Source organism: Nannobrachium achirus (assembly GCF_963921795.1).
Source record: "Nannobrachium achirus genome assembly, chromosome: 21".
In the NCBI taxonomy this organism is placed as follows: Eukaryota; Metazoa; Chordata; class Actinopteri; order Myctophiformes; family Myctophidae; genus Nannobrachium; species Nannobrachium achirus.
In genome coordinates this window covers 2131023-2148522 of record NC_137828.1, presented here as the reverse complement: position 1 = coordinate 2148522, position 17500 = coordinate 2131023, and the positions used below count along the sequence as shown (strand labels likewise).

General features: G+C 45.0%; 1 protein-coding gene across 1 annotated transcript in view; it reads right to left on the bottom strand.

The window, feature by feature from the left end:
• sh3kbp1 (SH3-domain kinase binding protein 1) overlaps nt 1–17500 on the bottom strand; it is a gene marked incomplete at its 5' end in the record, with an annotated part of 115705 nt that overhangs the window by 27850 nt on the left and 70355 nt on the right. The window contains 2 exons of the mRNA XM_080752387.1: nt 1696–1790; nt 5158–5227. Coding sequence (XP_080608513.1) covers nt 1696–1790; nt 5158–5227 — 165 coding nt within the window. The remainder of the gene's footprint in view (nt 1–1695; nt 1791–5157; nt 5228–17500) is intronic.

Genomic DNA, 17500 nt, shown 5'->3' with positions numbered 1-17500 from the left:
CAGGGATACATGGGAGAATGTGGTCGGAGCCTCCCGAAATACAGCACACGAAGAAGAACACAGCCGGCTGCTATCAGTTTAGTTGGCCACGCCCCCCCCCCCCCGCAACATTATCATTTATTTTAAAATAAATTGGACCACATTTCGACAAAACGAATATGATGGTTATTGAAAGGCATTTTTTAACCAGCGATAGGAACCATACAGTATTCATGAATATGTTAATTAAGGTTAGAAAGTGAAAGGGGAAAATGAATGGGGTCCACTGGAGAACAATTCTCTTTGCGCAACTAGTGGCCAATCATAGGAAGTTTTAGTTCCGTATTGGAGTCATTTTAAATCGGCAGAACTATGCCCCTGGTTTTTCAGCGAAGGTACTTCCAGCGTTCAGTAAAAACCCAGGACACCCCAGGTCCACTCCTTCCAGGACACCCCAGGTCCACTCCTTCCAGGACACCCCAGGTCCACTCCTTCCAGACTCTTGGCATCCAGTAGTGGTAAAGTAACCCCAGGGCTCCACTGGCGGCGTCGCGCTGCTCTGCGTCTTGACGGCGTCAATGACGCCGTCTCATTGACGTCCGACTGGCTCCACCGCAGCGCAGCGGCTGTGACTGTGAGGTATTCATTCTATGGCCAATATAGCCCATTTCCAAAACAACATGAAAATCACTTTCAAACAAGAATAAAACTATTTGTGACCTGAATGTGAACGTATAGAGCACACTATGTTCAGCAGAGAGCAGCAATGCACCACTGACCACTTTGTTTTGTCATGATTATAGCCTGTTGTAGGCCTACATCATTTTATCAAAGTAGACCGCTGTAATTACATAAAAAAAATATGCTAGGATTTTTAGGATCTAATAGTCACCCTTGTGAATGGATAGCCAACAGCAGAAACGCACGTACAGTATAGCCTACATTTAAATATAGCCTACAATGCATTTATTCATATTTTATACATGACTGGACGTTGTGGACGCCGTCAAAAAATTGAACCGGGGCGATTTTCGAGTTTGGACGCCGTCATTGGAGCGTGCGACGTTGATGTCGCCGTCGGCAGTGGAGCTCCCTTCATTGATTAAAACGGGAGTGTTCCCAACGTTGACGTTGACGCGACGCCAGACGCGCCCGGTGGAGCCGGGGGGGTTATATTATTATTATTTATTATTATATATATCCAGTAGTGGTAAAGTAAGGATGAGGATCAGTTTCTGTCTGATGTGCAAAGAGACCTGTTGAACTGAGCTGAGAGTGAGGGAGAGTTAAGCCCGTATCAGAGTCTATGGTGGAGACATATCCACCGCAAATTTGAGGTGGAAAGCTTTCCACCTCAAGTCAGAAAATAAGTGCAGGCCATCATAGTCACGGCCCACGGTGAAGTCCTTTACCCCGTCTAGACCGGTTCAGGTCGACCAATCAGTGAACGGGGTGTAGAGCCTGTCTGTCTGATAGTAAAAACGGAGAGATGTGTTGGGACTCACGGTGGAAAGCTCTCCACCGTGAGGAATGATGTAACGTTGTAGTTTCATGACTCAAAAAGACTCGAAAAGACTACACCCGACTATGATACGGGCTTTAGAGAGAGAGAGAGAGAGAGAGGAGACACAAATAAAAACACACACGCACGCGCACACGCACACACATGCACATGCACGCGTCGCGCACGCACACGCACACACACAATCAGGTCACCTTGCTGACGATGGCGACGATCTCGCCCTCTTTGATTGACAGCTCATCTTCGTTCTGCGCGTCGTACGGGAAGAGGACTTTACACAGCTCCCGCCCTGCTGGGAGGAACCGGCCAATCACAACACAGCACCAGTCAGCCAATCACAGCACAGGACACAAAGACCAGTTAGACCATATATGGGCAACTGGCGGCCAGGGGCCACATGCGGCCCCCACCTTCACTTAATGCGGCCCGCAGGTTAATATTTAAATACTGATATATTACTGATTTCAGCTGTTACAATTCCAAACATGCAAACAAGACCCGTTTTAATTACTTCAGTCTATATTAGTAGCTTAATGACTAGTACTAGTCTTTTTTATGCACAATGTATTTGTATTTAAGTTCATAAAGTTAACATAAGAACATGTAAATGCATTTGAAATAAAGAAATTATATAACACTTTTCAGGATTCCAATTCAAAAATAGATACAAATAATTCAGGATTCCATTGCAGAAATAGCCGATCTACAAGCTCAAAAGGTGTCGCACTGCGACGCCTTTTGAGCTTGTAGATCGGCTATTTCTGCTATTTTTAGCTGTATATGCAATGCATTGCGGCCCTCGCTGAGTGAGTGTGAAAATATAGTGGCCCTCTCCATCATCAAAGTTGCCCACCCCAGAGTTAGACAATCACAGCACATATAGTATAGTCAGAGCGTTTCAGGCAAACATCGTGCACTTTATGAAAGAAGCATGACATTTGGCACACAGTTAGAACATGCCATATGGAACATGTTTGGCTATAGGGCCATCGCAGATTTGTCTTGGGAAACTTGTGGGAGCCAATCAAAGTTGGGCTCTCATAGGCTTTACTATAGAGTCAAATAATACAAAAAATAAATATGCCTTAAGTAGCATGTAAGGGGTCAAACTAAGTGTTATTCGGGATTCTGAATCCAATGCAAGCATTTGTTTTGCAAGAAAAACATTCCTTTCCGAGAAACGGCCGCCACAAAACTTGACAAGTGATGCCTCATCACTAAACCATAGTTTTATGGGGTCCGTTTTTAGCCCAAAGAATGTTTTTCCTGCAAAACAAATGTTTGCATTGGATTCAGAATCCCCCAAAAACACCTAGTTTGACCCTTACATGCTACTTAAAGCATATGCATTTTCTGTATTATATTACTCTATAGTAAAGTCTATGAGAGCCCAACTTTGATTGGCTCCCACAAGTTTCCCAAGACAAATCTGTGATGTCCCTATAGAGCATCGCAGTGAGGTGTCGGAAGCAAGCTGGCCATTCATATTTACTGTAGGGTTTTTCATTATCAGCCACAAAGTCGTAGCAATTCAATGTACACTTACCACTAGGCTGGTGGTTGTAAAATGGTTCCATATGCTCCTGTAGAACCCCCGAGTATGTATGCAATCACTCTAGTTTTAGTAAAAACACGTTTTAATCAAGATCGCACGGAGAAGAACTGCATTTCCCATGCTGCTAAACGTAAAAACGACGTCTGTGATTGGTCTAGCTTCTTCTTCTTTCACATATCTTGCGGTTACCGCGGAAGTAGCTTACTGCCCCCTGTCTGCCCGGCAGATTATTGCACATCAGCAGAACTGCGTGAGCGAATACTTTCTTTTACAGATATGATGCACTGTGTTAAAGATGACGATAAGAGAGTCCACAGAGATGACAATCACTACATTTCAGGCCATATGCTGGCCTGGATAACTAAACTGAGCGTGATTTAAGGGCTGTATTTCAGGAAACAACAACAACATTCGCTAGGCATTCTGGGAGTGTAGTTTCCGCGATTTTAAAAATAATGATGTACACAGTCTTGTACCCTGTCCTTTTTTCAGCTTTCTAATTAATCTTTGCATTCATTTTTTTTTTATATTGACATGATCCCTCTCCAGCCGAGGTGGCTTTGTCCAAGGCTTAAAAACGTTTAAATAAATACTTTATGAAATGTCTATGGAAGAAATGAATGCGGAAAACGCTTCCGACACCAGAGTGAGGACGGGGTGGGGCTTCAACTGCGATGCTCTATAGCCAAAAATGTTCCATATGGCATGTTCTAACTGTGTGCCAAATTTCATGCTTCTTTCATAAAGTGGAAGATTACATCAAAATACTGCTCGAAACGCCTGGACTAACAGACCAGTAAGACTGACCACTACAATCTCTCCAGACTCAGATGTTGCCCTAAAAACACGCAAAGCGCTACACAGTATTTCTGACCTGACGGTCACTTGTATCCTGAGTCTTACTGGTAACTATTTAAAAATGTTTTTTTTTTTAAATAGTAAAAAAAAAAAAAAAGGCAGTTAATTTTAGGGATAAGGGGGAAGGCATGGATGAAAATAGGGTCCTTTGAGACTCATTTGGAGGTATTTTACTTTCTGCACCATCTGTACAGACACACGGGGGTCCCCAGACACACAGGGGTCCCCAGATACACCATCTGTACACACACACAGGGGTCCCCACCCCAGAGAGGAGAAGATGTGCTCCATTCTGTAGTCAACAGCAAGACCAGACACAAACTGAGACTCATGGAAGCCCTCAGATTCAACCTTTAGAGTTTCTATGGGCCCTCTTTTCGTCCAGGGGAGTCCAAGCTTTTTTTAATTTGAAAGCTGTGATCGGGTGTACACATGCCTGGCACATGATCCATGCACAGATGGTGCGTGATGTGCACGTGCACGGATGTCCCCGCGTTAAAAGGTAAGGATGACGCGGCAGCCCTTTGAGTCGATGTTTAACACAACTACTGCCTCTTAATCTGAAGGTTTGCTTGGTGCCTCGGTGCCACGCCGTTTCCTCCATAGGCCGCCGCTATTATTTTGAAGGGCTGGAAGGGGGTTGTTTTTGTTTTTTTGGATTATCACTTGACGGCAACGATTACGTCATCTAGTCACATGACAGTGTGGGTCCAGAAGGGAAACATGGCTGCGCCCATCCCGAGTCTAGAGTGTGCAGAGTGGAGACCCCTCTTTGTATACAAATGTCTTTTATGAGTTATTGAAGTTTCTTCATGGGCCTCTCAATGGATTTACTATGGAGGAGCTTCACTTCGCGTGCACGCCCGACGTGCGTTGTAAACAAATCGCGGACATTACCGATGCGGGCGGGACCGGAGCGACGTACAGTAAGTAATAATATCTTTACTGTATATACAGTAAGATTGACAGTCCTCACCGTCAACGGCGCCATGGTATTAACCCTTTCAATGACGGTGAGGACTGTCAACGGCAGCAGAACAGTTAAAAGACGGCAAATGAGTTAAAACACCCAACGGCTGACTAAATCTCCTGACAAATACTTTTGGACGGACCATTACAAGTCACATACAGTACATATGCATCACAATTAAAAGATTAGATTTAGAGTCGGGTTAGTTAAGTAAAAAAAAAAAAACTTTTTTTCATGGCAGTAAATGAGTTAAACAGAAATCCCAACCTTTACCTTTCACTTTGTTGTCGGGTTCGGCCTTCATGGTTTCCGGGGCGACGGCAGCTGTCTTACCAACCTGGGCCTGCAGGGGGAGAAGGAAGACGTGGAGTCAAAGGGTGCGTTCGAAATGCACACTCAGCGCTCTGGTGTGCCATGTCGTTCGGAAATCCAGTGCGCAGCGCACCGGGTGTGCTGAGTGCGCGCACTGAACAACACTACTCAGAAAATGGGGTTTGGCGGTGTGGTGCGTCAGTGCGGTGTTTTGATTGGTTGGTTTTCGAGGCGGTGTCTCGAGCGCTTCACCCATCCGCAACTGGCAATAACAAACCTAGCCCAGCCTCCCCTGACCCTTCTCTGTATTTACCTACTGTATACGTTTTTTACTATATCTACTGCAGAGTACTGTGTTCTATCCGTCTGTCATTCAATGTTATATGAGATACTTCAATGGTTTCCTGTGGAAATAAGCTTAGTCTTTTCTAGGATCTCCTTTTAGTTGACCTTTGTAATGAGCTCCGAGTTACTGAATACCCCTTCACCTCTTAGGGTAAACCCCGACGCCGTCCGGAACCCCCAGTGGGGTGCTAAACCCACCAAGTTACCAGATCTTTTTTAACAAAAACACTATCACTAACACTACACTATACCTTTAAGTTAACACAAACAGGTGTCATAACCTTTCTCATTTGCATAAACCTACTATTACTGTATATACATATACACTTCTCTGTATGAAGGCTGAGCTATCAATGAGACCCTCTTTAAACTGTTGAATATTATTACTTTCTACAGCAACTATTTATTTTATAGACCAGGATATACACCTTCCCTTAGAAATGTAGACTATAAGTCTGGATGGAGAATGCAAACCACAAAGACAATGAAAGTATGAGTCTGAAACCTTGTAGCTCTCGCCAAGGGCTGTTTATGGAGGGAGGCAGCTCGACTTATTGGTACAAAGAGCCCACTGCGGACAAACTGTCCGTCCGGTTAGGGTGAAGGGATTTGTACTTTATTGTCCGCCGAGCATACCCAACTGACACCTGCCCGCGCAGCGTCAGCCTCTGATAAGGTGAAAAGACTTTTAATTTAAGAAAACACTCTGGTTGATTCTTACCAAAAGTCTAAATCAGCTCCACAGCCAGAAGTTACTTCGAGTGCCCTGGAGGTGTTCAAAACCTCTCTCCCATGAGTGCAGCCTTCCCCGTAGGGAAGGAGAGAAAGTCAAACCTTAAAAAGTTGTAAACTCTTAAAAAATGACTTCAGACAGACACCAGATAAAAGTGAATAATAAAAAAGCTTTAGTGGTAAAAACAGTTACAAAATATAAAACCACCAATACAGTAACTGGCAATGAAAATAATAAAGAGAAGTACAATATAAGTACTAAAAACAGAGAATCTAACAGAGTCAAAGTCTCTCTAAGTACAGGAACAAGTGGTGCAAAAATTGCACTAAGTACAAAAGGTAGGCTTCCTTCCAGCCCCCGAAGGGGCTGGAGAATAGCTACAACAACTCTCTCACTCTAAGACAACAAGTGGTGCTCTGAGGCACTGAGACACGCTCTTTTATAGGGCGTTGCGCTGCATCATCTCAATAGGAATACACACACAGAACTTCAGTTTAGCACACACACACTGACACGCGCTTGCACACGTACATGCACTAACACGCACATCTTTGCAAAATCAGACAGTCAAGGTCAGGCTAGGACTCCCCTATTCATACGAGATTGGGGAGTGTCCGCTCTCGTTTTAGAAGTCTCTGGGAAACCCGCTCTCCCCCAGAATGTCATATCTCATGTTGACAGATAAAAGATAACAGCTCGTTAGCGTTGGCCAGCTGCGCTGTTCAAGGCCATCTTGTCGAGCTGCACAAACACAGAGCAACCGTGTGCAAAAGCATGTCTCTCTCTCTCTCTATTCAGTAGATACAGTGCATAGGGTTCCAAAGGACCGGGGTGCCACATTCTTGGGGTCACAGGCGGGACCCCTAACAACCTTGTAGGCCTACCAGTGAACTGTACCGTCATGAAACTGTACCTTTTCCTATGCAAAGTGACAATAAAGTCTTCAATCAATCAATCAATCAATGATAACAAAATGCACCATTTGCGGCTTGATAGGTCCTTTGGGGTTTATTGTTACACACACACGCATCAACGTGTAAACTAACAGCAGGAAGGCCAATGCTATGAATTACATCTCCTTTCAATAGCAACGTTACGTTAGCAACTGCTGCTTTTCTGAAAGTTTTCCTTCAGAGTTCAGAGTGAAAAAGCACACAGCTGCCTCTTAACTGGTCGTTCCTGAATACTGACCAATGAGAGACTAGATAGACCTGTCAAATACTGACCAATGAGAGACTAGAACGACGTCAAACACTGACCAATGAGAGACTAGAACGATGCAATTGTGGTTGCCATTGACTCTACTGGGGGAGCCAATCAGAGAGGAGGAAAAGGATGACATCACAATATCAAGGTATCGTGTTGTCTGATTGGCTGAAGGGTTTTATCAGATGATGAGTAAAAACACCAAGAACAATAGTTGAAGGTCACATGGCGTGAAAGAAGAAGGCGTAAACCGTTGATTCTGTCAAGGCTTTTCCAGTCCAATCCAACAGCATTCATAGAGCACACATTAAAACAACGTTGACCAAGGTGCTGCATAACAACAATAAAAACTATAGGGCATTAACGACTTCTGATTTTTGCAAGTCGACTCGACTCAGTAAAAAGTTGTGTTGAAGTCGACTTTATCGTTTGATGACGTCATCACATCACACACGACCACCCAATTATTTTGGGGGGTCCGGTCCCCAGATGATTAACTTAATGTACAACATTGTTTTTCTCACTCAACTGTAAACAAACCAACATAAAGTTTAACTGTATAGAGGGTATCTTCACATTTCTAAAGTGACAATTCAAGGACTTTTTAACACAATGACTGCCCCGGCCCGAGTTGCACAAGCTGGACCCGGTGTCTACTCATGCCACCGCCCGAGTTGACCGAGTTGTAATTTTATCATAATTAATAATTTTACATTGATTACTTACAGTACGTCGATCCGGTCCCGTGTGAATCGGTAAAAGTCTGCGATTCGATTACAATGCATTATATCCCCAAAAAGAAATCTCCATTTTCTAAAAAACATTGGTCTTTTACAGCCAAAACATGACAAAAAATAAATGTTTTCATGTTCTTCACTCTGTGTAGTGCTAGTGGCCATCTTAGACTGTGTCATGTGACCCACGCTGGACCAATCGTGTGACCAGATCGGTTACACAAGGGCTCTCATTGCAGGAAAGACCCAGCCTCCCCCAGCCAATCACAGTCAAAGCAGCGGTGCCACGTGATCTGGACCAAAACCATTAACCCTTTGTTGCTGGTGGCCGATGAAGTGTGTCTAGAGACTCTCATCTTTCATATGGTGCATGGTTTGACATTCTCACACCAACACAGAATTAGGAGAGAAAAAAAAGTGTAAAAAGTGTGTGGCAGGGAACTGGTAAGTCGGTTTTTAAAGGTGGCAGTCAATATGGCAAATTCAATATTGTCCAAATTGACAATTTTTATTTATTTCTTTTTCTTTTTTACTTCGACTTTCAACTTTCTCTGGTGGGAGTCAACTTGTGTAATGAAGTCGACTGAGTCGACTTGTCGTCTTTTTCGTTAATGCCCTAATAGAAAATGAAAAAATGCTAAAAGAAAAAAACATGTTTTTAGAAGCACAATTCTGCCTCATCAAAGTTTATGGCTTTTCCTTGTCAGACAGGGCGACAAGCGACCTAAAGGGCGAGGTCGCACCATGTCTTGGCCATCCGGCCAGTTACCCATTTATGGAGACCCCTGGTACCCATATATGGAGATCCATACTGTATATGGAGATATGCTGTGAGAGCCCAAACATGCACACTCAGTTGTTTGTTATGTGAAAGTCCTATGACGTTTATGACTTCTGACATCATACGTATGATCCGTTTCATGCCCATATATGGGGATCCCTGTCTGTAAAACAAGGCACACACAGATATGGGCTGTCTTGGCCATCTGTCTTGGCCATATGTGGATTCTGTTAGTGTGGCATGTGTGGCCGATGTGGTCTCCATATATGGGCATTCCCATATGAAGTCCTGTTAGATATGGGCTTGATATTGATGACATCAGGGATCTCCATTTATGGGCATAAAAGGGATTATGTTAGCTCCATCTGTTCAACGCGGGTGAAATGCTAACCCTGCTGGCATGGGTGACTATGCCTAAACCTAACCCAAACCCTAACCTCAGTAAAACTATGCCTAAACCTAAACCAAACCCTAACCTCAGTAAAACTATGCCTAAACCTAACCCAAACCCTAACCTCAGTAAAACTATGCCTAAACCTAACCCAACCCCTAACCTCAGTAAAACTATGCCTAAACCTAACCCAACCCCTAACCTCAGTAAAACTATGCCTAAACCTAACCCAAACCCTAACCTCAGTAAAACTATGCCTAAACCTAACCCAAACCCTAACCTCAGTAAAACTATGCCTAAACCTAACCCAAACCCTAACCTCAGTAAAACTATGCCTAAACCTAAACCCAAACCCTAACCTCAGTAAAACTATGCCTAAACCTAACCCAAACCCTAACCTCAGTAAAACTATGCCTAAACCTAACCCTAAAACCTAGTCGAACGAATGAAACGTAGAAATGTCAAGATTTCCCCCGTGTGTGCATGTGCATGTACTTGTGCGTGTGCGTGTGGGTGCGTGTTGAGTGTTGGGGGGAGGGGAAAAGAGTGAGTGATTTATAACAGCGACTATGATCCACAGCAGTGCACGCACACACACGCACACGCACACACACAGCAATGACAACAACACATCCATTACAAAAGTACTGGCGTTAATGGGCTCTGGTGAGAGAGAGCAGGGACGTGCTGGCCATTGGGAAAAGCGGGACAACTCCCGAACGCCCGGTTCATTCCCGGCCGGTCCAGGCCGGCCATTAGGATTTTTTTTTAACTGTTTTCACAAAAGTAAAAATGTAACTTTTTGCACAAAAGTCCGCGAGGCGTTGTGTGCTTGTAGATCGGCTGTTTTCACTAGTGTGAATCATTTTTAAAATGATAAATACAAAACAAACGGTTTTGGACATACAAGGTTTCCACCCGACAACGACGAAATATAACTCATGTACAGTAATTGGCCCACTGGCTTGTCACTTGTCATGATCTGAAATGGCAAATCTTTGAGTAGCAGCAGCGCTATAGAGAGAGATCTCTCTCTATAGCGCGCAATGAGGGCCTCTACAACTTTTTTCCCAGGCTGAATCAGGGGCCCAGCACATCCCTGAGAGAGAGAGAGAGAGAGAGAGAGAGAGAGAGAGAGAGAGAGAGAGAGAGAGAGAGAGAGAGAGAGAGAGAGAGAGAGAGACAGACAGCGGGGGGGGGGGGGGGTATCTAGAAGAGGTAGCGGGGGGTATCTAGAAGACTGACTGGGATTTAGGAGTGGCCAGAGAGTCCATCAACAGGAAGGGACAGATCACACTGAACCCCAACAATGGTTACTGGACTATATGGTTGAGGGATGGACGTTACAAGGCTCTTGCTGGCCCTGCTGTCCTCCTCCCTGTAAGAGAGGAGCTCCAGACAGTGGGAGTGTTTGTGGATTATGAGGAGGGTCTGGTCTCCTTTTATGATGTGGAGGCCAGAGTTCACCTCTACTCTTTCACTGGCTGCTCCTTCACTGAGAAACTCTATCCATACTTCAGTCCATGTAACAACGGTAGTGGTAAAAACTCTGCTCCTCTGATCATCTCTCCTGGTCGTTGGTAAATAAGCCACACATTTCCGAATGCACCCAAAGTATACCGGACCGGAGCCCCTCAGGTTTCTATCACACAAAGATTTGGAGGACCCCCTGTAGTAACTCTGAGGACCCCCTAGGGGTCCCGGACCCCCTGTTGAAGACCCTTGTTCTAAAGTCTAAAGAAAAGAGTTCATTTACAGTAGCATAATGTTTCACAAATTAACACCACAGTTTTACTGCCTAAGTACCTACAGTAGAGTACAGTACAGTGGAAGAAATTATGTGTGCGTGCGCGCACACATGTGTGCTTGTGTGCGTGTTAAAGGGGGCGTTGTGTTAACTTCAGGAGTGTGTGTGCGTCTCTGGGTTGTGTTTGTGGAACGGAGGGTGGCTCTCTCACAGGAAACACACACACACACACACACACACACACACACACACACACACACACACACACACAGTAGTAGGTCTGTATTCAACACACACACGCTCTGTTGAGCAGCAAAAAAAGTCGACTCATAACTTCAGCTCCTCCCCTTCTGTCTGTCTGTCTGTCTGTCTAATGACACACATGCACACATGTGGTGGGAAAAAGTACTCAAATGTTTTACTTGAGTAAAAGTGTCCTTATTGCAATGTAGAAATACTCTGTTACAAGTAGAAGTCAAAAGTTCAAAATGTACTCGAGTAAAAGTACAAAAGTATTGGCATCAAAATGCACTTTAGTACAAAATGTTTGAAAACAGCCGATCTACAAGCTCACAACGCGTCGCATTGCGACGCGTTGTGAGCTTGTAGATCGGCTGTTTTCAAATTGCCTAGGTATAAAATAGGGCTAAAGTGGTTAATGTATGTTTTATAATATTATAATTTATATCTGCAAAGTAACTTGTGACTACAAGTCTTCAAATAAATGTAGTACAATATTTGGATCCGAGATGTAGTGGAGTAGAAGTAAAAGTATTGGAAATACTCGAGTAAAGTACAAATACCTCAAAGTTGTACTTATGTACAGTACTTAAGTAAATCTACTTAGTTACTTTACACCTCTGCTAATGACACACACGTGGTGTCACCAGTGATGACTCGGGCCAGGCATGTGCACACATAGACATCAAAGGGGGCTTGAGCCCCTGCCCTTTTAGCCGTCTGTTAAAAAGTGCCCTCTCCAGACCATGAATGCAGTTTTTACTATGGTGAAAGAAATGTAAATGCCCCCTCTTTCCATGCCATACCTGAAGGCAGCATTCAATAGAATTGCCTTGTCCAAACTCTCCTGAACTTGAATGCAGCGTCTTATGTTGAAAGAATTGCCCTCTCTGTGTAGAAATCCATGCCGTTACGCCACATCTCCAGTATTCACTTGATTATGCTTGGTTCAGTGTGGTGTCAAGTAGGGCTGGGTTCGGTAACCGCCGTACCGCCGTATCGCGGTATACCGCGGCCTACCGCGGTGTCAGGGTCCTTACCGCGGTCAAAAAAGACAAAAAATAGTCTATTTTTATTGAGAACGAGCAAGTTTTAAAACGGGGGAGAAGCGAGGACCGCATGCGCTTCATGCCGCTCTGCTCTGGGCCGCGCACCACATGTTTGGAACAATTGGAAGCTTGGCCCGTCACAGTCTCCGACGACAGAGAGTGAGACACAGTAGACACTGGAGCAGTGCACTAGCCTCGTAGCCTCAGCACTGCGTTAAACTTTCTCCATAATCCACACGACACAACTCACACAAGTATGTTTATACATACCTCGTGGCCGTTTCTTTTTTATTCATACGGACTAAAACCGAAAATGAAACCAGCGCTAGACGTGAGTACTTTTACAGTAGCGCGTGTGCCCGTCGTTGTTCGACTACAACCTTTTCTGTCAAGTTTTTGTTTATATCACCACTCAATCAATGCGATTTGAGACGTGAGTTTGCATAATCACAGACCGTACACAATCACTATACCCGTCTCATCTGGTTTGTTCACAAACAGCGTGCAATGTCTGAAGCCCCAGTAGCCTACCAGTGGCGTCAGTTCAGAAAAAGCTAAGGTATGGCAACATGACAGACACCAGTCATGTTGCCATACCTTAGCAACAGGCACGATGAAAGTACATTTTATTATTTCCCCCTGTAGCCTAGGTATGGCAGGTGCCATAGCTTGCCATACCCAATTGACGCCTCTGTAGCCTACGTTACTATAGTAACCCGACACTGCAAAGATCTACAAGCTCAGAACGCGTTGCGAACGCGACGCGTTGTGAGCTTGTAGATCTGCTACTTTCAAAAGCCAGTGCTGTACGGGGAACTCGAGCAGTCGGGCTTATAAGACCGTGGAGAGACGAATTTTGGGCAGATGATAGGAATATTTTGTCTTATCGCCGAACCTTAATTAATAGATACGGGGGTGCGGTAATTACCGCAATACCGGCGGTAAATGGGAGGACGGTAACCGCGATAACAAAATGTTGATACCGAGCCACCCCTAGTGTCAAGCACCGGAAATAGCCGACCTCCAAGCTCACAACGCGTTGCAGGTCTGGCCTTTTTAGACATTTCAGCCCCTGCCTCTCCAACACTAGGCTATTTAAGCTTTGTACGGCGACGGCAGATGACAACGGTAACCGGAAATGATCAGTGCTCGATAGATAAACCTGCCACCGCAGCAGCCGTCTGGACTACGCCAGAAGGTCCCTTTACACGTTGCGCCTAAAACGGCTGCTCCATAGTCACGTCGCCATGGGAACCAAAGCCTTCAGTGATAGAGGTAAATGGTAAATGGTAAATGGTGCATTTATATAGCGCTTTTATCCAAGGCGCTTTACATAGATTGTGCATTACATTCACTCATTCACACACACACACACACACACACACACACACACACACACACACACACACACACACACACACACACACACACACACACACACACACACACACACACACACACACACACATTCAATACTTTCACCCATTCACACACACATTCATACAGTGATGTCAGAGGAAACCATGCAAGGCACCAACCTGCTCACCGGGAGCAACTAGGGGTTCAGAGTCTTGCTCAAGGACCCTTCCACATTAACTCAGGGGGAGCCCGGATTCGAATTGGGAACCCTTCGGGAACCCTTCGTGCTCTAATAACGGTTTCTCTACCCCTGAGCTATGCCGCCCCCGTCGCCGACGGCTCTTTGCTTAACGATTTTGACCGCAACGGCGATTGCGTCATAGCAGCCGTAGTCCCGCCTCACGTTGCCGTAGTAGAAACTTACGTGCCAATATATCGATATTGTGATGTATCGTGATACGGCCTCTCGCGATAAATAACATGTCTTTAACTTAGTAAACACCAGTAAAGATGCCCTAAGGGCCCTAAGGGCATGTGCATGCATGAGTGCATGCACACCACCAGCTCAGTGGCCTTGTGGTTAAAGTGTCCACCCTGAGACTGGGAGGTCGGGGGTTCAATTCCCCGGCCGGGTCATACCAAAGACTATAAAAATAGGACCCAATGCCTCCCTGCTTGGCACTCAGCATCAAGGGTTGGATTGGGGGGTTGGTCACCACTAAGGTCCAGGGACTACAGATGAACTCTGGCTCATTTACATTGAAGTGAAAACTGACATGTCCATTAATGAGTACTGTCCCTGTCAAACAAACTTTCATGGTTGAGTTGGCATAGCTCTACTGCTATGCTGGTCCAGTCATCACTGTGATGTCAGAACAGGTCAGCTACAGTATATCCATGTATGGATATACTGTATTGACCATCCAGTGTTTGATGAGGTCAGTGTTGTGAATGCTGTCTCGGCCATATATGGAGCGACCATATATGGGCAGTCAGTCTGTCAGTCACACGTTACGTCACACTTTTCCCCTACTCATATCCCCGCCATCGTTGCCCCGATCCATGACAAACTTTGCACACTCCCTCCTTGGCTGCCAAACAACAACCTCCACCCCTCATTTCTCACATGGCCCTCTTCTAGCGCCACCGTGAGGCCGATTCTTGCTAAACACATTTTTGGACACTGCTCCTACAGATTTTGCCCTAAGATCACGCAAAGCGGTACACAGTATCTCTACAGTCATGTCATCAACATGGATCTGTCCCATTTCCCATATTCCCTCCTGATTGGCTACCATTGCCTTCTAAAGTTTGTGTATGCGACCTGACGGTCGCTTATCTCCCGATTAGGGAGTCTTACTGGTATATGGACATTACCAGATATGGGCTTATTATTGATGACATCAGGGATCTCCATACATGGGCATAAATGGGACAAGGACGGAATATTGATCTCCATATACAGTATGGTTGCCAGAACAGACTGTCTTGGTCAATGCGTCAACAATGTGATGTCACAACAACAGGTCAGCTGTAGACATTGAAGTGTTACCTACTCAGTGACTGACTGACTGACTGACTGACTGACTGACGGACAGGATATGCCGGTTTCATAGTACCAGTAAGACTCCCTAATCGGGAGATAGCAGCGTGATTTTAGGGCAAAATGTGTAGGAGTAGTGTCCAAAAATGTGTTGTAAAAATGGGCCTGAAGGTGGCGCTATATGGGACAGATCCATGTTTATGACATGAGTGTAGTAGACATACTGTGTACCGATTTGCGTGATTTTAGGGCAAAATCTGTAGGAGTAGTGTCCAAAAATGTGTTGTAAAAAATGGGCCTGAAGGTGGCGCTATATGGGACAGATCCATGTTGATGACATGAGTGTAGACATACTGTGTACCGATTTGCGTGATTTTAGGGCAAAAATTGTAGGAGCTGTGTCCAAAAATGTGTTTTGCAAGAATCGGCCTCAGGGTGGCGCTAGAAGAGGGTCATGTGTGAATTGTTGGTTGGAGGTTGTGATTTGGCAGGTAAGGAGTGTGTGTGCAAAATTTGGCATGGATCGGGGCAACGGTTGCGGAGATATGAGCAGGGCAATAGTGTGACGTGTGACGTGTGACAGACTGACTGACTGACTCACAGTTTGTGGAGGTTTTGATAGTAAGTGCGACCTGACGGTCGCAAAAATGTGAACTACAGACACAACTATTATAGCATTGTGTACATCAGGGGTTCCAAAAACCTTTTTGTCTCAGGGCACCCCATGAATATTTTTTTTAATCCGAGAAACTACTTTTTTTTTTTTATTAATTTTTATCCCACGATTTTGCAACCCATTTTTTCACCCAGTGCCAATTGCCTATGTAATCCTGGGCTCTGCTCTCCCTCTGCCGCGCCTGGGGAGACAACAGACTGACCTCATGCTTCCTTCAATGCATGAGTAGTCCAAGTTGTTTCTTTTCACCTGACGGGGGATTTTCCCCGGGATGGACGTAGCGCGTGGAAGGAACACGTTATTCCAACCAGTTCCTTTCCCCTCCATCAGGCGCCCCGGCTGGCCAGGGGGAGGCATTAAGAGAAACTACTTTTAATCCGGAAACTACATTATCATTTTCAATCCCAGCACCTTATATTTATAACATATTGTCGTTGTCGGGTGGAAACCTTGTATGTCCAAAACTGTTCGTTTTGTATTTATCATCTATAAAATGTACTAAACTACCGTAGTGAAAACAGCAGATCTACAAGCACACAAGTTGTGTGCTTGTAGATCGGCTGTTTTCACTAGTTTTGCGCGACGGTCTTGTATGATGAAGCAGGGCTTTGCTTTACCAAAAGACGTACACATTTGAAACTTGGAGATACGAGGTTTCCGCCCGACAGTGACAATATTTTAGTGATTATGATATGAGGAAAACGTTGAGATAACAGCCATTTTGGTTAGAACTGACTGAAAATAATGTTGTACTTCAAGTTTAAAATTATACTAAACAATATTTTTTCAAGTGTCCAAATAAATTCCAAATATATTATCAAATTATCTCGCGGCACCCCTGGACTGCCGTCGCGGCACCCCAGGGTGCCCCGTCACCCACTTTGAAAACCCCTGGTGTAAATGTCAGTGACATGTAGCCTAATGATGTTGCATGTTCTGTTGTGACAACATCTGTATGGTTCTGGTACAACAAGAGCATAAAGAAGGAACATCAGAGGAACATCTGGATCCAGCTGTGAAAGCCTCAGGGGAGAACAACTTCCTCTGACTCATTAACACATACACACACACGCACGCACGCACGCACGCACGCACGCACGCACGCACGCACACACACACACACACACACACACACACACACACACACACACACACACACACACACACACACACACACACACACACACACACACACACACACACACACACTGTGAGTTAGGCCTTGGGTGACAAAGTTGGAACGAGATGGAATGGAATATACCAGTAAGACTCCCTAATCGGGAGATAAGCGACCGTCAGGTCGCAGTGTGATTTTAGGGCAAAATGTGTAGGAGCAGTGTCCAAAAATGTGTTTGAAAAAATCGGCCTGAATGTGGGCAACGGTTGCGGAGATATGAGCAGGGCAAAAGTGTGACGTGTGACAAACAGACTGACTGACTGACAGACAGCTGGTCGAGGTTTTGATAGTAACTGCGACCTGACGGTCGCAATCATCACTGT